This window comes from Rattus norvegicus, chromosome 13 (genome assembly GCF_036323735.1).
Source record: "Rattus norvegicus strain BN/NHsdMcwi chromosome 13, GRCr8, whole genome shotgun sequence".
In the NCBI taxonomy this organism is placed as follows: Eukaryota; Metazoa; Chordata; class Mammalia; order Rodentia; family Muridae; genus Rattus; species Rattus norvegicus.
In genome coordinates this window covers 40,525,458-40,550,272 of record NC_086031.1, presented here as the reverse complement: position 1 = coordinate 40,550,272, position 24,815 = coordinate 40,525,458, and the positions used below count along the sequence as shown (strand labels likewise).

Below are 24,815 nucleotides of genomic sequence, written 5' to 3'. Positions count from 1 at the left end.
TGCTGTGAAGAGACCCCACGACTCCTTCAACTCCTCTAAGGAAAACATTTACCTGGAGCTGGCTTATGGTTTGGAGGTTTAGTCCATTGTCATGCTGGGAAGCATGGCGGCAGGGAGGTAGACATGGTGCTGGAAAAGGTGCTGCGGGTTCTGCATTTTGGACTGTAGGCAGCAGGGAAGACTGAGCCTCACTAGACCTAGATCGAGCTTCTTAGACCTCAAGGCCTGCCCCAGTGACCACTCTCTCCAAAGGCTGCACCTACTCCAACAAGGCCACACCTCCTAATACTGCCACTCCCTTTGGGCTTCTGGCTGTTATTTTCATACAGACTAACACATGATCCCCAGAGGGGTTACAACCCACAGGTTGAGAACTGTGGATTTATTTATTGATAGTCCCCTGAAAAATGTATATCAATTCATCAGGCATATGACTCTTTAAATGTTACAGGATTTTAATACCTTAAGTAATAAATGTGTAGATAGAGGCTTATTATGCTGTAAAAAGTGCCTTATATTTATGTGCTAAAATAGTTTTGGAAAGGAAAGGTAGTAAGGTCCTTCATGCCTACCAGAGTAGATCCAAGGTCTTGAATCCTTTAATGGCTTCAGCCCAACTCTTAGCTGCATTCCATCTTCCCATTAAGAACATATAACTTAGAAGCGATGGATTATGATAGATTATGTATAATGTTTAATAATGAATCTGTGCTTCAGAAAGAGAAATATCAATATTAACCAAAGCACCTAGTATATCTCATAACTTATATAATAAAGCCTCAGGTTTCCCCACACCTTTAATGTATAAATCACTGTGTACCATCCAGCCTCTGCCAGCTGTGAGGGAGGACCAAGGAATTTCAGGTTAGATCTTCAATCAGGAGAAGAAAAACTATCCAGAGTGAAATCGTAGCATGGATTTTTCCGCACTACATTAGCATGCGAGCAGCTGAAGCACTATCAACTATGGGCCATGTATCCAGAAATAACATATTCAGAACGCAGGTTTCACAGTCAATAGACTTTTCTATAGGAGTTTCATGTGAAAAATGAACTCTTCATTTTTTTTTCAGATAGGGTGTTTGAAAACATAGCTTTAGTCCTGCACACGAGTCTATAGACAGCCTTTAAATTAATTTTTAAAACAGCATGCAAAGTAATGGGTTTGGAGGCTGGAGAGATGACTCAGTGGTGAAGAGCAGTTGTTTCTGTACAGGCCCCGAGTTTGGTACCCAACACCCACACCAGTTGGCTCCATTGTTCTTTTCTGGCCTCTGCAGACACTGCGCTCATCTGCCCACACTCCTCCACACCCAGGCACATAACTAAAACTGTAAACCTTTAAAAGTCACCCAATAACAGAGTAATGGGTTTCATTGTGGCATTTCAAGCATGCGTTGCATTATATATAGTTCTAGTCTGTTCTCTTCCCTCAACTTCCTCCCCCATTCCCATGTCTTCTTCCTGCTGTCCCCCTTCCTCTCTGCAAGTTGCTGTCACGTCAAATGTTCCTCCATTCTTTCTGCTGCTTCCCTTGTAAGGTCTGTCCTTCCCCCTCTCATAATCTTTATTTCTAATTTAATTACACACATACACACACACACACACACGTCAAGGAAGTGAAAGATCTCTATGCTAAAAACGTTAAGAGAAAAAAAAAAACAAGAAACCACTAGAAAATTAAAAGACTTCACATGCTCCTGTATTGACAGAATTAACGCGAAATGCCTCATCACTAAAGTGATCTACAGATTCAATCCAGTTCCTATAAAAAAAATGTCAAGATCTAGAAAAAGCAATTCCAAAATTCACACAGAAGCACCTAAGACCCAGAACATGAGATGCGCGATCCGCAGAGGAAACAGCCATGTTGGCGTGTCACACGCTGTGCCTGAAATTGTGCCACAAAGCCACATTGACAAAAACAATGTGGTACCGGCACACAGAGAGGCCCAGCTATACTTATGTACTTACGTGACTCTCAACAAACGTGTCTTCATATTTTGGATCAATGACTGCCTCATCTGCATCACGTCTTCATAGAAGAGGCTGCACTTTGCTTCACTAAACCCACACAAACATGGCTACAAGTTACATGTATGCATGAGATGAGGGAAAGTGAACACATCCATGTAAAATGCTCTCTGAGTCCATTCTTACTTGAAAAGGACTACCCCAGGACCAGTAAAGGCAAGGCTTCCACAGACACATAGTATTTCTTCTAACTGTGGGAACATTGATTTCCTGCGTTTTGTAGTAAAACACATGTTGATAGATATGAAATGTTGGCTTTTTGGAAATCAGAGGAGTTTTCCACTGACTCCATAAGCCCCAAACTCACTTTGAAAGTTGGCTTATAGAATCTGCCACATGAGGTCAAGAAGTGCTACCATGTTCAAATGCTACCATGTTCAAAGGACCGGACATGTGAACCACTGAGGCCCAGGCTTCTGGAACTGGGCAAGGGCATCCTGTGGAAACATTTAAGAGACAGAGATGTAGACTTATAGCTTAGCGATGGTTGCGGTGAATTTCCATGCACATGTGCACACAGGTGAATGCCAGATGCCAACCTCAGTTATCTCCTTTCGGGCACCATCACTGTGGTTTTTAAAACAGGGTCTGTCATTTCTCTACAACTCATCAGCAAGATTTGGTGATCTGTCGCCATCTCCCCAGATGTAGGACTACAAACGAAGGTCACCACAACTGACTTTATTTCTTTAAACATGGGTTCTGGGAGTTGGACTCAGGACCTCATTTATCCAGCAAACCATCTTCCCATCTCTCCCACAAGGAATTGTATTTCACATGGCAAATTGATGAAATAAGCTAATGTCACCAGAATAAACATTTCAATGTTTTGAAATTTGCGTGTGTGATTTTCAGTGAGTAGACACGAATCTGTAGTATTTATCTCTCATGTCTGTTTGTTCAGGAATACATGGATTCAAACAAATGCATTGAACACCTGCTGGCACAACTCAGGGAGCAGCACAGAAGCCTCTGGCGGTGAGTTAATTCAGACTCCAATCTTTCCTGACTCAGGTAGCAACCTCCACTGCTTTGGAACTTAAAAAAAAATGTGTCATTTGTACAGGGATGGGTTTTGAACCCAGTTCTTGGGCATTCAAGGCAAGAATTTTAACTTGTATGCTTAATCCTTGTGACTGGCTTTGATCATGGATCAGGGAATTTGATTAGATGCATCTCCTTCTATTTAGTTCCAGAACTACCTTTGTGCTCAAGCCCAGCTTTCTAAACTTAGTCGCAGTCTCAGGAGGGTTCCCATTGTGTAAATGGTTGGAAACGGGACAGGTTCCCGAATGTTCAGTGGCCAGAAATGGAGTCAGTGTGAAGTGGGCGATGGTTTCCTGGCCTTTCTGGCAGCGGGCCCCTCTGCTGCAGACTTTGTTCTGAGTACACTGCAGACTTCCCAGTGTGCCATGCTAAGCGGTGCTACCTGTGCCACGGGTCAGGTCCAAGAGCAGTGTGTGTTACAAGTTTTGGTGTCTCTACTGTACATTACATTTTATGATCTTAGAGAAACATGGTGGGTTTTTTTTCCTGTTCTCAAAGAACAAAAATGCTTAATATTTTCCTATTTCCACAGCATGGGAGCAGCAAATTAATATACATTTAGACTGTATCATGTTAGAATGTCGGATTTTTAGATTGCTGTTTAAGTTGCTAACTTAAACATAAAATAATCTGCTAGATGGATTTTGGCATGTGACTTGGACAGAAATCTCAGCAGTTTCTGTAATAGCCCTAGACATACTTCTGCCGTTCTACGCTGTGTATTTATATGAATATATAATGCTATTTACACAATTGACAGTTATGAAAATAAAGTATCACTGATTTCAAAGAATGTTGAAGAGGCTTCTTTCTCACAGGGTCAGTTATTCAGCCAAGGTTTAATTGCTTGTGTAAAATACACATCCATCTCATGTTTGCAAATATACTTTAATCTTTAATAAATGATAAAATTATATATCTACTGTGTTGTATAAAATTAGCTTTAAAGTAAATCTATGATTTATTATTAGTAGATGTTTGATTTGGATACCAAATTTATATACCTGTGTATGTAGAGTATATAAACATTTTGACAGTTTAAAGAGGCCACAAAAACAAAATGATGGAAATACATTGTATAAATTTAAAAAGAAATTTTACAAGAATATATTAAAATATTTTACATTTAAAATGAAGCCCTAACTTAGAGAATGGCATTTTACAATTAAAGAAAAGGGACAGTTGAGAATCAGTGCTCAGGTCTAGGATTTGCCCAGAGCGAGCAGGTGTGAGTGCCACATGGCAAACTTGTCAGCAAGTAGTCATATTTATCTACCAACCTTCCTAGCCAGAGATCATTGAAGATTTCCTTCTATAAGAGCTGGTCAGGTTTCTGCTTCTTCTCTTGAGATTTATCCTGGAAGGCTTCTATGCAGTGTGTTTGTTTATGCTGACATTGTGTTTTATGTGGCAGGCTCTGACTCTAGGTTTGGGAAGTAGTCTGAGACATGTGTCAAGCATCTGGAAGGGAAATTGGTGATATGTATTTGAACCTCCCAAGTCAGTCAGTCATTCCTGGGTCCCCTGGGAATAGACTGGAAAGATGGCTGTGATGTCATGAGTTAGTTTTTTTTAGGGTCCTATGAGTGTGTTCTTTGCAGTTGCCACGATGATGTTTGGATTCCTCTTCTTATGATGTCAGTAGCTTCTGAAACTTGAAATACATTTGCTAGTTCATACATCTTGCATGCAACATGAGGATTGTCCTGTCTACTGCCCTTGTCCCAAGAAGGAAGGGGAATGCATGCGTATATGCATGTTTTGCTTGCACATGAATGGTTGTGCATGTGGAATTCTAAGGTTGGTGTTAGGAAGCATTCTCATTGCTCTTTCACAGACTCTTTTTGAGACAGAGTCTTTCAGGCAGCCCCAGAACTTGTGGCTATGACCTGTGCCATTCAACAGCTTGCTGTGGGGATCCTCTCTCTAGGCTGGAATTACAGGCTGACTGCTACACCCACTGGCATTTACATGGCCTTTCTGGAGATCTAAACGATCTAAACTCTGTTCCTCATTCTTGTACAGCAAACACTAGCCATCGGATCGTGCCTTCAGTCCACCAGTCATTTGTTTATTAGCTACTATATTAACAAGATTTGTTTTGGGGAACTATAACCTTCATAATCATTTGTTTTCTGCTTGGTTTTGATAAGCTAGAGCATAAATAAAACTAGCAACTGTGTACGTAGCTGTGAATTTTAAGTTGTATTTTTCTATAGATCTATTCAAAAGCATATTTTAAAACTGACATGTGTAAAATTACATTTACTCTCCTTGTATAGAATATTCCCTTTGCTCTGTCTTTCAAGAGAAAAATACACAGCAACAATAATGGCTGCCTTCTGATAAAAGGAAATTTTGAGTTTAATTTGGACAGTTAGTATTAAAATGTATCGTGTATACATCACTGTGGAGGAGTGTGGTTTGCTCTCTCTTTGAACCAGTAACAGCGTGGGAAAGGGGTAGCTAACAAAAATCATTGGTCTTCGATATGGCTGAGTTAACATGCGTTTCAAGCATGCTAGGAGAGCGGAGTTTTGTGTGCACACTTTTCCGTGTTGTTCTTTTCGGAGCAGTAAAGCCTCAGGTATGATGTCAGAGGGTTCAATAATCCCCTTCTATCTGAGTAACAACGGAGGGTAAAAAAAATGGCATTTAAATGTCCAGAGTGACTGCCAGTGAGGAAATGGGGAAGGTTATAATGAAAAAGATGAAGACCAAGAATAGAAATCTTCACTCTATACTAAATCATGAGATTACAGTTGATTTTGTTTTTCAAACCAACCCTGACTTGAACGGGGGAGGGTTCTTCATGGTCTATGGAGACATCAGAACTTTGAAGAACCCAAGAGTGTCAGGGATTGGTCCTTTCTGGTGATGATCAGCTTTTGTGAATACTTTACTCATAATTCACATAGACACCATGCTGTATGGAGGATCTTGAGAATAACCTTGTGTCGTGTACCAGAACTTAACTAGAGTGTCTGAAATTAGACTAGTTCTCCTGAGTCGTAGACTGGTCATGTATTTATTGTTCCAATGATTGGTGACTGTTACAATTATCATGGCCCCTTTATTTTGGCTTCTCACATTACCCGATATATTAAAATTGTATGTAAGTATGTTATAATTTTAGAGTCAGGTACTTCAATATATTTAACTGGAGATTTCCAGGCCAGTGAAAAACTCTTTCTCAGTCAGCGAGCTGAAGGGCCTCCATGGACTGGACACTTAATGTTTATGGCCTTAACGTGTATGTATTTGCATGTGCACACATAAACATTTACACAGGCATATATACTCACAGAAAAATATTTTTAATTAGTTTCCTTAGCTATACTAGTATTTAAGTTTTACTTGTTTCTTAACCATCTGCAATGACATGAAAATGTATTGTAATCATACTCAAGGTAGCTAGGTTATTTTGGGAGCCTGCTTGGTATATTATAGAAATAGTCATATCATCTATCTTTGAGATGTGGAATCATAAGGGAATTTATGGAGCTCAGGTACAACCATCCAATAATAGCAGACATTTAGGTTCAATCTCTTTGATACCAGCAAATTCTTTTTTTTAAATGTATATATTTATGGATTTATATAAAGAAATGGGTGGAATCAGAATCTCAAACTAAATCTAAACTCTCTTAAATTATAATGAAGTCTTTTTTCTCCTCTGTACCTTCCTACTTGACCTTAAGCAAATGGATGGGGCGTGGAGGAATTGCTCAGCAGTTAGAAGCACTCGCTGCTTGTGCAGAGGACCTGGATTAGGCTCCCTGCACCCTTTTTGGGCACCACACAAGTGCCTCTAATTCCAGCTTCGGGAGCTCCAGCCTCCTTTCTGGCCTCTGTGCTTTCCGTATTCATTGCACTTATGTGTAAGCATCATCCTCGCATACACCAAATTAAAAATAAAATCTTAAAAACACCCACATGGCATGTATATTAGTCAATGTCAAATCACATCTTGATTTCCTGTGCCTGAATTTGTTCTGATATGGAAAGTTAACATTACGATGAAAGCATTTTTTTTGTATATGATGATTTTTATAACCTCTACTGTTTCTGAGTTGGCTAAATATCTTTGATTGACAAGAAAGATCACGAGAAATAATAGTGGAAAATATCTCCAACATTTGATTAAAATCTTTATCCATTTGTAGCCTCAAGTTAAGAGTTTAGAATTCATAGACAGTTAGAAACTACAAATTGAACTCATGAATATTCATGGCATGAAATTATTCTTTCATTCCACATGTGAAACATGCACAGCACAGAGGCAGTGGCGTAGTTTCACTGCTATGGAAAGAGGAGGAGACTAAAGGATGGGAGACCTTTTGTCCTAGCCTGTCATAACTAGCACATGAATAATACTCAGACTGAGCCCCTTTATCTATAGAAAGAAGCTATCACTATAGCTAGCATTCTAGCTTTCTGTGACGACCAACACCATGACCAGAAGCAACTTAGAAGAGGAAATAGCTTATTTGACTTACTCTCACATCACTGAGGGATGTAAGGGCAGGAACTCAAACAGAAACTTGAAGCAGAGATCACAAAGGAACACTGTGGGTTGACTCACTTGCAAACTCATGCTTAGCCAGCTTTCTTATACCCAGGGCTACCTGCTTAGGGAATGGTGTTGCCCATAGTAGCAGTCAAGACAACTCCCCACAGAAATTCACATGGGCCAGCTAATCTGGTGCAGGTAATTCCTCAATCTCAAGACATGCCTCTTATTTTTGTCTAGGCTGTGTCAAGTTGTTGACAAGTAAAGGTCACTAAGACAACTACTGTTTCAGAGTTCAAAGCATCAAGAATACATGAATTGTGTGTAGTGTAGTATATTGTATTTATGAAAATATATACTTAACAAATATCTTTTATTCTAACCATTTGATAATCCTAAATACTGTGTGATGATACTATATAATATGGGTCATACAAAACCTTGAAGAGTTTACTAGAAATAACTAAACAAAAACCATTTAAGAGGTTTCCAGTAACTCACCAGATAATGTTTAAGGTATTCCCTTTGGATATTATAAGCACAATTGAGACACTTTAAATCTACTGTAATATGAGAAGTCCAGGCTGAAGAAATGCTTGCTACACGAGCAGAAGAACCTGAGTTTGATCCCTACCACCTACATAAAAGCAGGGACATGGAGGTGTTCTTGTGATCCTAGTGCTGAGGTGGTGGAGGTGGGTGGGCCTGTGGAGTTCACTGAGGTCCTCTTTCCAGTGAGTGATCACACCTCAAAATTCCAGGTGGACAGCGCCTAAAGAATGACCTGTGAGGATGACCTCCAGTGTGCTCTCTCTCTCTCTCTCTCTCTCTCTCTCTCTCTCTCTCTCTCTCTCTCTCTCTCTCACACACACACACACACACACACACACACACACACACACACACACACGAGGTTTGTACGACCATCATAAGACAACCGTATTTGGAGAGGGCCAGGGCATCCCCCCATAGACTTAAGTTCATCAAGCATGCTGGTTAGTTTTTTGTCAACTTGACACCAATAAGTGTCACCTTGTAGGAGGAAATCTCAAGTGAGAAATTGCTTCCATCAGATTGGCCTGTGGGCATGCTTATAGGGTGTTTTTTAATTGCTAATTGATGTGAGACGGCCACAACCAGTGATGGACAGGCCACCACTGTGTATTTGGGGCTAGAGATAAATAGAAGAATGTGAGCCTAGAAGCAATGCAGAAAGCAGCACCCCTACTTAGTCTCTGCTTCTGTCCCTGCCTGCAGCTCCTGCTTTGAGTTTCCTGTCCTGACTTCCCTCAGTGATGGACCACATGAAAGTGTAAACTGGATAAGCTCTTTGGTCCGCACGTTGATTTGGTCCATGTTTTTCACAGCAGAGAAAACACACTAGGATACCAAATTCATAATCACTTAAGTATTTCAACAAATGGCCACTGATGCTAGATACTTCCTTATCATAGGGATAAGGTTGTCATCAGCATGTCATGGCGTTTAAGATAATCCTGGACCATTACTCAATACCTGTCAGGAACACACATATTGTGACAACCCAGAATATCTGCAGATGTTTTCCCAGTGTTTACCTGAGGACATTAATACCTCATTCCGCTGTAGAGAACCAGTGTTTTAAATAATCCTGCATGGAAACATTGTCCTAAGTATAGACCCAGAAGCACCAACACCCTGGGTCACTACAGATATTTCAAGAAAATATGCCGTGTCCAATTAAATTAAGAAAACACTAGGTGGCACCTACTTGTAAACTTGGCAATTGCCGAGCTCCTCAGGGCACTAGCATTGATCATGTGTTATGCATATATAAAGGCCAAAGCAACTGACAAAGATACTCCCTGCCAACCTCAAGCCTCCATGAATGAGCGCACCCACATCCACATGTAACTATGCTTTTAAGAAGCATCCCTCAGGAAATGGTTTATATATGGTATAGAGTCTTGATACCCAACAACACATAAAACTTGGATCACCTTCCACATTTTTCACGCTGATGATAATGGGCTAGAAGACTTGATAGTGAGGCATAATGACAGTGTGAGACGGAGATGTCTATATTGTTGACAAGAGAAAGGGTGCTTCAAGAAAGCCAGAGCCAAGCTCGCTCCTGCTCTCTCCGTCTGTCTCTCTGTCTCTGTGTGTGTATGAGAGAGAGAGAGAGAGAGAGAGAGAGAGAGAGAGAGAGAGAGAGAGAGGGGGAGAAGGAGAGGGAGAGGGAGAGGGAGAGGGGGAGAGAGAGAGAGAGAGAGAGAGAGAGAGAGAGAGAGAGAGAGAGAGAGAGAGAGAGAGAGAGAGAGAAGGCAAAAGGACATCTCAACTGGTATTCCTTATGTGCTGTCAACCTTGTTTTTTTCAGACCGTCTCTCTCACTGGCTTGGAACTCCTCAATTGGACTGGGCTGTTAAGTCAGTGAGCTACCGGGACCCACTGGTCCCCATTTCCGTAGTGCCGAGGATGCAGATGCATACCACCATGCCTGGCTTTTTACCACAGGTTCCTCTGGTGCAGACCTGGCTTCTCATACTTGAATGGGAAATAGTTTACTGAGTGAGTCATCTTCTCAGACTGAAACTCTAGGGTGTTTTGTTTCACTTTGTTTCCCACCCCCACTTTTCCGAAGGGCAGCTGAAGCCTCGATAACTAATTCCAAGAATCTATAAAGTATTGATCACGAACTGTTTGCCTTGGGAAAGCACTTAACTTCTGCTTCCCAGGGGGAATGGTTCCTGCACTGCCAGACAGACTGAAGCACTTAATTGAACATGTATAACCTGTTAGAAGAAGAAGAACCCGGAGGCTCCTCCCTTCTAGCCATCAAAGGATTTTAACAAAATTCTTGAAAAATAGAAGTTCTCCTTTGCTCTTTGGTTTATTGGTTTATCTGTGATCCCCACTCTAAAAGAAAAGAATATTTAGAATTAATATAACTTGCTTTCATTTTCTGGATTTCCCAAGGGAAATGAAGACTGAAATAGCATGACCCTCTTCCCAGATATTCATCCATGCTCTCTGCGACAGTGATGTTGTTTTACATTTTCTGGTAGAATTTTTGGCATCCATGCCTCTAAAGAAGTTACTTCCAAAAAGAATTTGTTCCCTAACTGGGGCAGAATTCACTTTTAGATCATCTCAGTGGGGAAAGGTAGGGCTGTTAAACTCCATGACCTGAGTTCCATTTCTGGAACCCACAGGAGAAGGAGAGCCCTGGTTTTCATAATTTGTCCTCAGACCTTCACAGATACAGAATGGTACATACATACAGACTATGTGAAAATGTTTTTTGAAAGCTTTTGCATTTATTTAGTTTTTTGTATATGTGTTTCTGCCTCTATGTCTAAAATAATATTAAAATTGCCTGTTGGAAGCCATGAGGTGAAGGATCTTTGTAATGACATGTTGAACTTGTACTTGGAAAGCAGAGGTACAGACAAGAGTTAATCACGTTTAGCATCAGGCTCTGACTGTCCCAGAGTCTGAGATTTTCATCCCATGTATCTTGGCTCTCGGGATATTATTCAACGTCTTCAAGAGTTAGTGTGCCTCTTTCCTCATGGGGTTAATGGATGCAGACTAAGGAGATATGAGTATTAAATGCCTTGCCTCTGCTCTAATCATAGACCTCCACCGGGGAGGGGGATTTTAATTGGCAACATGCAAACTTGATCTCCACATGAATCCTTAACAGTGGACAGAGAATAAATAGAACTGTGGTTTGTTTAAATCCCTTCTGGAGATAAAGAGGCTCTCTCTGGGGGGTTAGATGTAGAGCAGAGTCAGAACCCCAAGCTCTTTAAGGGCAAAGAAAGTAAACAGTACCTTATGGCAACTCTGTAACACCTCCTAGATTCCCTCCCTGAAGCAACAGGAAACCAGGGTAGTGAGTTATCTATTGCTTCTCCTCCTCTAACCCCCTGTGCTAAATTTCTAAATCATAGCTATGTTCTCAACAAAGTGCAAGATCCATGCCTCCCCCTGGACAGCCATCAATGCCATTCCCCCAATTACCCACCAGGGATTGTTTTGAGAGAGTCAGACAATTATAGTCTCCAACCAAGATAAGAGTCTGGCCTCTAAGCCACACCTTCTGCCCAGCACAAAGGATAACAAAGCCCGGCATTGGCTCATGCTTCAATAATTCTGTCTGCCCTGGACCATCCTAAAGAAGTGACAGGTTAAGTTGTACAGCAAGGGATTACTTAACGTCCACTACAAAGCCTACTGTAAGGCGTGAGGGCATATTCTGCCATCATGTTTCTGAAGCCACGTAGGGAGACCTGCCTTCCCGGGTTCCTAGCAGACTTTATTTGGGTGATTTGTGTGTGGCCGCTTCTTGTTTGTTTATGGGGTGCCTACTGTTTGAACAAAGGTCATCTAGGGCCAAGAAACCATTTGAGAGGTAAACTATACCGAGGATGATGGGAAAGTCAGATCTAGTTTTATTTGTTTTCATCCAATGAGGCACATTATAGACAGAATTGCTGGATTAACCTATGGAAGTATGAATGTGCCTTCTACTGTAACTAGGAAAATACTCCTACTTCAGCGATGGATGTTAGGTACCCAAAAGACTATGTGGAAATACACTGCAGGAAAGGATCACAGATGACTCAAAGGTTGTACTGCTGGGGGTTGGAGAGAGGAATCAGCTAGTAAAGAACTTGCCACTCCAGTATGAGGACCTTGGCTCCGTCCCTGAAACCCACATGAAAAGACTAGGTTTGGCAGCAACATGCCCTCGTATTTCCACTGCCGACCAGGCAGAGACAGGTGGGTCTCTGGGGCTCAGTGACCAGCCAGCCTAAACCACATGGTGAGTTTCAGCCAGAGAGAAGAAGGCTTGTCCCCCCAAACAAGGTGGAGTTTGTATTTTAATTTCAACACACAGACACACACACACACACACACACACACACACACACACACACTACACCGTGTAAATGTACATTCACACGTACATATACACACAAGGAAAATACATCTACTTTAAATAAATTTATATTCTTCAGAAAGAGTCTCAGTTACCTCAAACTCTGAAGTGATAGGGTTGGGACCCAGGAGATACGTGTAACCATATCACCAATCTGAAGGCACTTATTCTGCTCTAGTTATGCTTAGACCCACACTTACCAATGTAACAGCTAAAGACCCAATGTAATTTGTTTGAAATTAAAGAGCCCCAAGGAAAAGGCATCTTGTAGATTTATATGGGAAAACAAAGATTACAAACATTCCCCGTGCAGTCGAAAGAAACCCTCCAAGCAGGATGGCCCTGTTGATATAAATGCATTGACAAGCTCCACAGTGTGCACGCAGTAAAAGATGATAAAGTGTCCCTTTTAATTTAGAAAGAGACACGAAATGGGTAAATTAGAATGGATTTTTGTTTAATTTTAATGAAAAGTTCACAATTGTTGGTTTTATTTTATTGTTATTATTTCTTTTGCTCATGAATATAGGAGTGATATTTTTTAAAAAAAAATACTGTTAAGATCTAGTTGTGCATATTCCTGTGTAGGCTACATGACCTTGGAAGGAGTCACTTTGGTGTGGGGGGTGTGTAAGAGGGCTGTGTCCAGGGGTCCTCAGGTGTGTGTGCACACATGGAGACTATCAGTTGACAGTGGGTGTTTTATTAGTAGGCTTCCATCGGTTTTATTGAGACTGGGTCTCACTAAATCTGAAGTTTGCTGCTTAGGCTAGACTGGCTAGTCCTAGAACCCCAGGAATCCCCCTGTCTCTGCATTCAGGGGCTGGAGACACAGGTGCATGCTCCTCCATGCTCAGCTTTCACATGAACACTGTGGATTCTAAGTCAGGTTCTTCAACTTGTACTGCAAGCACTTTCCCCCACTCAGTCAACCCCTCGCCCTAAGGGAAGGAAGCTTTCTTTCCTTCCGTTTGTCCAGAGCTTTTCCATGCACAGAGACCCGAGACAATTGTTTTGGTTTTCACTTTTACCCGAGGATCTAGGAGAGGTGTATTTGAATCTCTCAGGAAGAGAAAGTGCAAAACAGAATTCCTTTCCTCCAGAGATTGTACTGTGCCCCAGTGTACAGCTTGACCTCATAAATAACCCTGGAGAAATGATCTGGGTCAAAGATCACAAAGAAGTGAGTCCATTTGCTCAGTTGTTGATAGAGGACACTTAAGGTGTCAGAGCAGAAGCTTCTAGATCGACTGGAGGGTTGGTTTAGGTTACAAAGTGTGGCTGAATTCATGGACCAATACCACCCAAGGTGCTTTATGTGGACCCACACCTGCTTTCTTCTCAAGCAACACTTTGTCCAGATACCCAATAATGGCACGTCATAAACGTGGACTCCAGCATGTGATGTGCTGCCTGAATTATCAAGAATCTTGCAGGCTCCAGCCCTGAGCTTAGTAATCATCGCATTGTAATACAGTGGTAAGGGATCTTACAGAACCCTCAGACAAATCAAAACAGTTTAGAAGTGTTAATCTATTTTTATATTTTTTTGCCAGTCACCTGGATAGGTCAGTAGAAGCCAAAGAGAAACTTGAGATACAGAAAACCACTAAGCGTTGGCAGTGGCAGTTTCCTCTCTTGAAAGCAGCTTCTGTGTTCATAAGCCTCCCTGGTTTGAAATTCTGACTCCCTGGCTGTCTCTTGGCCTGAGCATTCCAGGGGAAATCAAACAGCACTGTAGCCAGCAGTGGGCTACAGAGTGAGGTCAGAGTCCTGCGCCACCTTAAAGGTTTTCCAGGAAACCTTTGTAATGAACAATGTTTAAGCTTGTACAGGATCTTTGAGCACAGCATGGTACAACAAAAGTCAGTCTCTGGACATAACAAGCAGTCATACTGAGGTTAAGTCCCTATGCAGGGAGACTGCACTGTCTGATACTGAGCCTTCTGTGTCTTCTAGAAGTTGAGACTCACTGGCTAATCGGAAGCCTATGTTTTAACCTAGACCAATTCTCTTGCATTATTTGATTCGATGGAGTGAGGGTCTGGAGAGGTGGCTCAGTGAATAGGGTGTTTGTCTATTCTGCACAGAGGTCCTGGGGTCTAGTTCCAGCACCTCATAGACTGACAGACGGATGTCTGCCTGCAATCCCACAGGACACAAAGGCCAGAGGACTGCAAGTTCAAGATAAGTCTTAGCTATCCAGTGAGTTTCAAGCCATTCTTGGTGGAACGGGTCCTGTGTCGAGAGAATAAAGGGAGAGGAAGAAATAAACGTGAGTGGAGTGAGCTGCAGGAGATGAGAGGGAAATTCTTTGATGTCACGAATGAGTGCCAAGTTCCCAATTTGGTACACACACACACACACACACACACACACACAGTAATGTGTTTGCTTTAGGAAACATTGGCTTCAAGATATTGTTTAAAGCGTATTCAAAGCCATGCCTAGCTGAAATATGCCTTTCTCCCCTTCAGCTGTTTCATGTTTCTATTTCCAGAAAAAAACGGAAATGGGTGACCTTGGAAAATCACCTGATACCTACGGATGTCCCCTGATGAGACCTGTGTTCCTACATGGCTGCTTACGTCTGAGTGTGTGTGTGTGTGTGTGTGTGTGTGTGTGTGTGTGTGTGTGTGTGTGTGTGTGTATGTATGTATGTATGAGAGTGTGTGTGGTCACAGGTTCACATGTGACAGCTAGAGGACAGTATCAGGTGTTTCCACCAGTACTCCCACACTACATCTATTTTTTTGAGACAAAATCTCTCATTGTACTTGGACTTAGACGGTTGACTTGCAAACCATAGTAGTCCCACTTGCATGCCGTCCAGTGCTAGGTTACAGGTGCGTGTGCCTATGCTTGGCTTTCATGTGGGTCGTGGGGATCTAAATTCAGGTCTTCCTGCTCCTACAGTAGTCTCATTGCAGAGCCTTCTCTCCAGCCCTAAGTCCTTCAGGTCTTTCTAACGTCTCACAAGATTAACTTATCAAAGAAATTTTTGGGGGATTTCTAGCAGAAGCAAACATTTTCAGAGCAGGATGAGGTGGCCCTGAGAATCTTAACTTTCTCTTTTTAACTGTGCTCTCTTCACCCTGCCCTCCTCCAGTTCACTCACTTTTTGCATTCTCACATCCTTTCTTACTGGTCTCCATACTGGAAATCAGCGAGTCCCAGCCATCCTTCAAAGATCACCCCAAGTTCCTTGACCCCATGTCTTATATGGGCTCTCAACCTCGAGATTATATCCTGCGTGTGTGTGTGTGTGTGTGTGTGTGTGTGTGTGTATGTATGTGTGTGTGTGTTATAAATGTATATCACATACATATGTGGAGAGACATATCTTTTCAAAACTCCAGAATGAAATTATCCCATATACCTTAGCTTGGATTTTGCAAATATTATTAGCACCTGGTCTTACTTTTCCGTTACATGAAGCAACGACCAATAACATGCAACAGGTGTTCAGGTCACATCTCATACACTATGTGACCTTTTCTTTGAAATGGAAATGGTGAGTATTATGTGGTATGCTCACTGTTTAGATTGTATCGGGGTTATTTATTTCTGTTATCTGTTCTGGACCCTGCAAACTTGAGAGCCTGCAGTTTGCCAACCAAGCTTGGCTGACTGCCTACTTAGCCCATGGACCTGCCTGTCTCTGCTCCACATCAATGACATTACAGGCATGCACTCTCATGCCTAGTTTATTATTATAATTATTTGTTTTTATTACATGACTGCTGGAGACTGGACTCATGTTCTTATGCTTGCCATATAACCATGGTCCCAGACTAACTTAACCTGTAGTGTCAGTTTTGAAGGGGAGAAAGGACAGCACTAAGTAAGTTATAACTTGATGACAGGATCTGAAGTGGGGTTTCAACATATTACCATTTACCATAGAGAAGGACATCCTTGAGGGAGGACTGTCAAAGGGAAACCTGAGTGATTGCCTTTGGGTCAGCATAGAAGGGAGTCCCTATGGCCTTCATGCATAGAAGGGAGTCCGTATGATCCTCCTCCTACTGCTGGTTGGGGAGATGCTTCAGGGAAAGAGTGCTAGCTGTTCATATGGTGTATTCACATTCGGTGGCTCATAGCTTTTTGTAACTCTAGATCTCGCATCCTCTTCTGGCTTCTATGGACATGCTCACACAGATTCTCTCTCTCTCTCTCTCTCTCTCTCTCTCTCTCTCTCTCACACACACACACACACACACACAATAATAAAAGTAAATCTTAAAAACCCAGCAACCTGTTTTTTTACCCCCTAATGCTGCCATAAAAAACTATGTGTATATCTGTTCTATTTTACTCATACCATCCTCCCTCTCTTCCCCCTCTATTCCTCCTCTGTGTGTGTGTGTGTGTACATATGTGTGTATGTACACATGTGTGTGCTAACATATCAGAAGTTCATGCTAGCTGTCTTCTGAAGTAATTTTTGAGATAGTCTCTCATTGAAGCTGTAGCTCATTGATTCTGTTAGGCACCTGGCTACCTCTAGGAGTTCTCCTGGTTCTGCTTCCTTGGTGCCGATTACAGGCATGCATGCTCCACCTGGCTTTTAAATATGGTTCCAGGCAGATCACACATCTGCATGCTTACCCTGCAAGCATTTCCAAGCAGAGTCATCTCACCAGGCCTTCAGAACACTTTAACCCAAGACGTTTAATATTTTCCTCCATCTTCAGTTTCCAAAGGCCTCTGAGTTCTGTCACACAACTTACCCGCCTGACCCCACTTAATGATGTCCACCGACTGACAACTCTGATTCCTCAGTTTCCTTTTCCTGTTGTTATGGTGTTGCTCTGGCACTTGGGATCATCCGAGGGCTTCCCATGTGCTGCAAAGACAAACACCTTACCACTGGGCTTCACGCTAGCTCTGGTTCCAGTCTTAGTATCCGTGGTTGTAATATAAGTATGATAGATTTCCTTATGAACAGATTACATGTCCACTTTTAGCCATCCTGGGCGATAGGCTTGTTTTTCTAACTTTATGAGTCTTCCCTCAGTGGTACTAATTGTTAATAGCCTATAGGCAAAATACCTAAGATTCCAGCGTGAGTCACACATATCCAATTACTCTCTTGTGGACTCCAAGAATATAAATCATTATTTCAAGAAAGGGCAGGGGGTGTTTTAAATTTAGAAAAATCCATTTCCCCCACTAACCCTCCTTGTAAATTGCCTGCTTCTTTTTTTACCCTTTCAGGGCTTCTTCTCTCTAAAGCCAAGGATTTACTTTGTGGGTAAGAGTTCACCTCGGAATTAATATTAACACGGGGATGGGCACGCTTTGTGTCGCTAGAACTTGGTTGGACAAATTCTCTGGCCTTCCGGGGGGGGTGGGTGATGAGGGGGTAATAAGTCTTAGAATGTTACTGAAAGGAACAGTTGCTAACTGAGCATTTCCTGGCCCAGTGTTCAGGAATCTCAGGATGGTGAGTGCTAGGCGATGCTTCTAACACAGGATGTGTCTAGAGCCCGGCTTGGGAGAACGGAAGACTGTGCTGAAGGCAGAGGGTAGAGCTGGGCCTTTTTAGCTGTGTACGATTGTAATTTGCTTTGAAATTCTTCCAGTTTCCACAGTGAAGGGTCAGACATTTTATAAAACAAGACATGCCTAGAGGAAGCCATGAATTCAGAAACTCTGGTTCTTTTAAAAACAAAATCAAATTCCACTGCCTTTTCCTTGTGTCCCCATCCCCAATCCACAGGAAGTTTATTTCTGGCACATTAATTACATTATTTATGGAGAAGGTTTATTTTTTTCCCTGACTCTGGTAACTCACCACTGTACTATAGAAATCAGCCACCCCCAACCCCAGCTCAGAAGCAGGGGGTTTTCTTTGTCCATCTAATTATGATGTCAGCATTTGAAAATAATGTTCATAACTGGCTTACAGTTAAACATGACTTCAGCTTTCCTTCTGAGCCAGAGCGATGGCTCAGTGGCTAACAGCACGCAGTACTGTTTCAGAGAACCTGAGCTCAGTTCCCAGCACACATATCTGGCTGATGAAAGCTTGCAACTTCAGCTCCAAGAGACCTAACGTTCTCTTCTGTCTTCATAGGCACCGGTGCACACATCTACACCTGAACTTGAATGTACACACATAAGCCATAAAATATAGCTTCTTAAATATGTTGTAAATTGAAACAGAAGCACATTACTTCCCCCACCCTTTCCTACTTCCAGTTCCTTCCCAGCTGCCTTCCCTTGAGGCTCTCCCATGTTTCCCCACTCTCAAGTTCATAGCCTCTGTTTTGTCATTATGGTTACATACTTATAGATGTATGTGGTAATGTGTATGCACACACACACACACACACACACACACACACACACACACACACACACACACACAAGCCAATCGGTCTGGTTTTGTTTGTGTGTCTTTGGTTTCAGGGCTAACCTTTCTGCATTTGGTGAAGCAGTTAAGGGGCTCGTCTACTCCCAGTCATTCGTTGCCTGTAGTCTTTTGTCTGGGTGTGGGACACATGGAATTTTGCTCTCCATGTCAACAGTTCTTTGAGATCGACATTTCTACAGTCTCCTTTACACACCCGTTTCCAGGACAAACTGTTTCACGGCAGACATCCTGGTATTCTGACTCCTACACTCTTTCCTATACTACTTCTTCTGCAAGGTTCTCTGAGACACTGATACAGGAGCAGTGATGTCGATGTATTTTTTTTGAGACTGGGCTCCCCAGGATCTGTTGACCTCTGCGTTGTGTCTAGTTTTAATTTTCTGCGATGTTTTCCATTTGCTGTAAAGAGAGGATTCTTTGATGAGGAGTCATACTAGCCTTATCTGTAGGTGCAAAGATAAGATTTAGAACGCAGAAAGGAATATCTTTTTAAAATCATGCCTTTGTCTTTTTCACGGTGATAAAGGCTATGAGGTAGATACAGTATAGGTGTTTTTTTTTCTAGAAAGCATTGTTAGATATTAGAGCACATTAATTAACCAGGGCTGTTGTCAGAGGCAGGTATCCTAATATTTTTCTTTTCTTTTTTCAGGGAGGAAAGCCTTTATTTGGCTTACACTTTGTTTGTTTGTTTTTATTCACATTTTTATTGAATTATTTATATATTTACATTTCAAATGTTATCCCCTTTCCCAGTTTCTTGTCCATAAATCCCCTATCCCCTCCCCCTTCTTCTATGAGGGTGTTCCCTCACCCATCAATCTACCCCTTCCCTCCTTGACATTGCCCTACACTGCATCCGGGGTGGTCAAGCCTTGGCAGAACAAAGGGCTTCTCCTCCCTTCAATGCCCAACAAGGCCATCCTCTGCTACATACTTAGCTGGAGCCATGGGTCTGTCCATGTGTACTCTTTGGATGGTGGTTTAGTCCCTGGGAGCTCTGGTTGGTTGGCATTGTTGTTCTTAGGAGGTTGCAAACCCCTTCAGCTCCTTTAGTTCTCTCTCTAACTCCTCTAAAAAGAACCCAGTTCTCAGTTCAATGACTGCAAGCGTCTGCCCCTTCCTAATATTCTCATAGAGAAGACATTAGCTAAGCTTTGGTAGCAATAGTTGATGGGTTCTTAGCAAGAAAAACATGAAGGAAGGGAGGTCAGCTAAGAAAGTCTGGGAAGATTTGGGTAAGTAGATAACATAACCAGGCTTTTTATACAAGTATTTGTGTCTAATATGAATGCAGTGTGTGTGTGTGTGTGTGTGTGTGTGTGTGTGTGTGTGTGTGTGTGTGTGTTCAAGTGAATTTATAGAGTGGAGGTCAGAGGTCAAGGTTGAGTGTTGGGCATCTTCCTCCGCCATTTTCCATTTTATATTTTTGGATCTGGGTCTCTCAATAGCCTAGAGTTTGTCATTTCAGATAAGGTAGTTGGCCAGTGAGCCCCAGAGGTCTGCCTGTCTCCAGCTCCCTGGCTTTTGGAATCTCAGTCCTGTCCTGAGGCCTGAAGCACTTCACTGATATATTGCCAGCCTCCTTCCTGGGTTTTTGATAACCAGATTTAATATAAAGATTGTCTAACACTTCTGAACAAATGAAATAGTTTACTAAGAACATACAGCTAGACATATATATCCCATAATGGACTGGGAACCCTGTGCTACAGACAGAGAAGTGACATAAGCACCTGCCGTAATGCAGTGAGAAGAGAATCTGAAATTGCCATGTTGAAGTTCGCGTGTTGACAGACAAACCACAAAAGCTTTACGGATTCAGGGTGTCTGGGAGGATTCCTGTTTCTCGTCTGAGCATTCGGTGGAGACAAGCTTGCCAACTTCTTTGTGCAGACTTCCTCGTCAGCTTGTAGACACCTGAAGCTACCCCACAGTTAGAACTGAGAAATGTTTCTCATGCCTCGCTGTGAGAACAGGATGTGTTAGAGTTTGCCTGTGTTATTATGTAGCCAAAGCCTGCCTTGGGGGTGTATGATTGCCTCTGCATCCATGTATGGGCCAGAGATTAGCATCATGTAGTTTTCAGTATCGACCTCCATCTTATTTAGTTATTTGTTAATGTACTTTGTTCATTTACTTGTTTTTAAGGCACTGACTAGGACTTGGCATTTTGGCTTGCTGTGTGGTTGATAAGCTCAGGGATCTCTCTAAGTCTGCTGTACCAGTCCTGGAGCTACAAGTTGGCATCCCTGGGCCTGGCTTTTAAATGTGGGTTCTGGGGATCTGAGTTCATGTCCTTCTGCTTGTGTACCAGTTATTTAACTCACTGAGCCATTTCCTCGACCCTGGTGACTTGATTCTCCTTCTCCTCTCCTTCCTCCTCTTCCTCTTTCTTTTTCTCCTCCTCCTTCTCCTTCTTCTTTTAGTGCAGGATTCCTTTTTTTCTTTTTTTTTATTAGATATATTTCTTTACTTACATTTCAAATGATATTCCCTTTCCTGGTTTCCTGTCCATAAGCCCCCATCCACACCCCCTCCCCCATACGGGTATTCCCCCCATCCACCCCCCTTACCTCCCTCCCCCATCCACCCACCTTGCACTGGGGGTCCAACCTTGGCAGGACCAAGGGCCTCCCCTTCCACTGGTGCCCCAACAAGGCTATTCTCTGCTACGTATGGGATTGGAGCCCTGGGTCAGTCCATGTATAGTCTTTTGGTAGTGGTTTAGTCACTGGAAACTCTGGTTGGTTGACATTGTTGTTCTTATGGGGTTGCAAGCTCCTTCAGCTCCTTCAATCCTTCCTCTAATTCCCCCAGAGGGGGTCCTGTTCTCAGTTCAGTGGTTTGCTGCTAGCATTGACCTCTGTATTGGACATGCTCTGGATGTGTCTTTCAGGAGAGATCTATATCCAGTCCCTTTCAGCATGCTTTAAATATCCATTTTCTAGACCTTGTCCAAAACCCCAGTGTGTAACATCACATGATATGGTGTCTGAAGATTTTCCTACACGGACATGAGAATTTCCAGGGAGTACGGTTATGGTTACCACCCGCCATCTCTGTCTGACAGTGTTGGCAAAGCCAGAGCTCTTTGAGGTCGACTTCAAACCCTCATAGCGTGATCCACACATACTGTTTTCACTCATTAGTTGTGATGGACCTGTCATTAGTTTATATAAGCCATTTAAATCTATTCCTGTTTCTAGCTTCTCCTACCTCTGATTGGCTAATGAGCTCCATCAACTTAATCCCTGCACTGTGGGGAGAGCGTCCTTGGATTTGGTCTAAATACAGACAAGCTAGATGCTCTGACCCTTCAATTAGACATGTTGGGGTGTGCGGTGCCTTTTCATGTCTGCTGACAGTGTTGGATGCCACTTACTTCTTAAGAACAGAGGGACAAAGGGACAACACTGGACTCACTCGTGGTTCCTGTATTTTATGTTTAATGTGTGTATTTAGAATTAGTATAAAGATTCAGTCTTTTTCGAATTTGATTTATTTTGTGATATGTAGTGATATAGTATGGTGAGTGTGTGTGTGTGTGTGTGTGTGTTTGTGTGTGTGTGTGTGTAGAATGTGCAGAAGTTGCAGCATATTGTGAAGTTCTGATGATAACTTATAGGGGTAGTCTTCTTCCGTTGTGTGGATCTAACCCAGTTACCATGATCAGTGGTTTAGTTGTTGGGAACAATACTTCAGTATATACTGCCATGCGTGGATCTCTGTGATATAGCCCCTTGGAGGAATACTCAGGAGTAGAACTGGATCATGGGAAAGATCCATTTCTAGTTCTTTGAGAAACATCTATGTTGATTGGTCTTTTCTCATTTTTATTTTTATTTTTTTAAGAAAAAGTCTCTCATACATCCTCTAACTGGGCACTCCTATCCATGTTCATGGCTACATATGAGCATATCCTGTTTTTCATGGCATCCTCCTCCTCATCCCTCCCCATCATGTTGCATCAGAGCTCCTTTAAGATTGTATTGTGTGTTTATCTTAGTTACTTTTCTATTGCTGTGACAAGACACCAGGCATTAGGCAATTATGACAAGAGGCAGTTTATGGGGATCACAGTTTCAGAGGGCGATTCTGTAACCATCATGGTGGGGAGCATAGAGGCACGCAGGCAGGCATGGTGCTGAAACAGCAGTTGAGAGCTTACATCTGATCCACAAGCAGGGAGAGAGAGAGAGAGAGAGAGAGAGAGAGAGAGAGAGAGAGAGAGAGAGAGAGAGAGAGAGAGAGAGAGAGAGAGTGCTAACCAGGAATGGTGTGGGTTTTTGAATCCTCAAAGCCACCCTCAGTGACACATCTTTTCTAATAAGGCCACACCTTCTAATTCTTCTCATACAGTTCTACCAGCTGGCCATGAGTTATTCAAATATATGAGTCCATGGGGGCGTTCTCACTAGAACCAGCACAGTGTCTGTGCAGAGGCCACCATCAGGGGTCTTCCTCAGTCACTCTCCACATTAGGGTTTGAGATATGGTCTCTCACTGAAGCTTAAGCTCACCAGTTGGCGAGAACGGCTCGTCAGTGAAGAACCAGTGCTTTGGTTGTACAACTATTTCAGATTTTGGAACATTTATGTCTATAAAATCAGATGCCTTGGGATAGGATCTGAGTCAAGACACAAAGATCTTATCTGTTTCAAATACAGGCTATAGGCAGAAGCTGCACATACTTTTAATGCTTGCATGTGTATTCACATGTGTGTGTGTGTATACATACACACATATATATATACATATATATATATGTATATATCTGGTGTACATGAATGTACACATTTATGTACATACCTTGTACATATAGAGGTCAGGGGAAAGCCTTGTATGCCATTTCTCATGTGTCCACTTGTTGTTTTGAGACAGTCTCTCACTGGACTGGAACTCACCAAGAAGTCTAGCCTGCCTGGCACTAAGCCTGAGGGATCCTCTGGTTGCCTCCATCTTTCATGTCTTGGATTTCAAGCTTGTGATCCCACAGCTGGTTTCCCACATAGGCTTGGGGGCTGGGACTCATGTCCTTCTGTCTGTACGGAAGGCACTTTACCAGTCATCTGTTCCCCCAGCTCTATGCTGTACCTCTACTGCACCCATGTTTGGATTGACTCACCAAATGGAGTCAAGTCATGACCTTACTTACACTTTGGAATCCCATCTAGATTTCTGGATTAGGGAGGCTCCACTGGCAATAGTGTTTTAGAGGTATGAAGTTGGTAGTACTTATAATAATTTATATATATAATAATTTATATGAGAGAAATACTTCTGTGTGGCTAGCAAATATTTTCTGGTGGGGACCACATTGTGACTCTGGCCATATGTGCAGTACACATGTGACCATTTGTCACAACTACTTAGCTTATTAATCGTACCCTAAAGGCAGCTACAATAGTCTGTTAGAAGGCAGGTGTAATTTATATCAAATGTGCAGCTTGGTCTTCATTTGGGTCTTATAACAAGTGGAGCAGGTCTGTCTCTGACTCTGTTGCCTGCTATTAGATCCCCTTCTCCCTATTGAATGGCTTGGTTGAACCTCCGTGGGAAGGGCTGTGCCTGACCCTACTGGGACCAGATGTCCCAGAGTTGGGTAGTATCCAAGGGGGAGCTCCCCCTCCTCTGAGGAGCAGGGGAGAGGGCAAAGGGGTAAGGGACTTGTAAGGGTGGATCTGGGAGGAGAGGAGGGAGGGGACTGTGATTAGGATGTAAAGTGAATGAAAACTAAATTATTGGAGAAAATAGCATGTAAGTTTTTATTTTATACTACATTAAGATTGTAAATTGTATTTCAAAAACTGAGACTTCATAGTTACCTTGTGACATTGGACTTGAAGTTTTTTTCTGTTGACTTTCTTTTTGTGACGATGCAGAATGAACTCCAGACCCCATAC

At 42.4% G+C, this 24,815-nt stretch overlaps 1 protein-coding gene across 8 annotated transcripts in view; it reads left to right on the top strand.

Moving 5' to 3' along the window:
- The window catches only part of Nckap5 (NCK-associated protein 5), a 913,274-nt gene that overhangs the window by 285,577 nt on the left and 602,882 nt on the right, over positions 1–24,815 (top strand). For 5 of the 8 annotated variants that reach the window (XM_017599040.3, XM_039091169.2, XM_039091162.2 and 2 more), the window contains one exon: positions 2,939–3,012. The exons of 2 other annotated variants lie outside the window; for them this stretch is intronic. In XM_017599040.3, the coding sequence (XP_017454529.1) occupies positions 2,939–3,012 (74 nt within the window). Of the gene's footprint in view, positions 1–2,938; positions 3,013–24,815 lie in introns of those variants that run through there. One more of the 8 variants, XM_063272673.1, reaches the window with a different exon arrangement.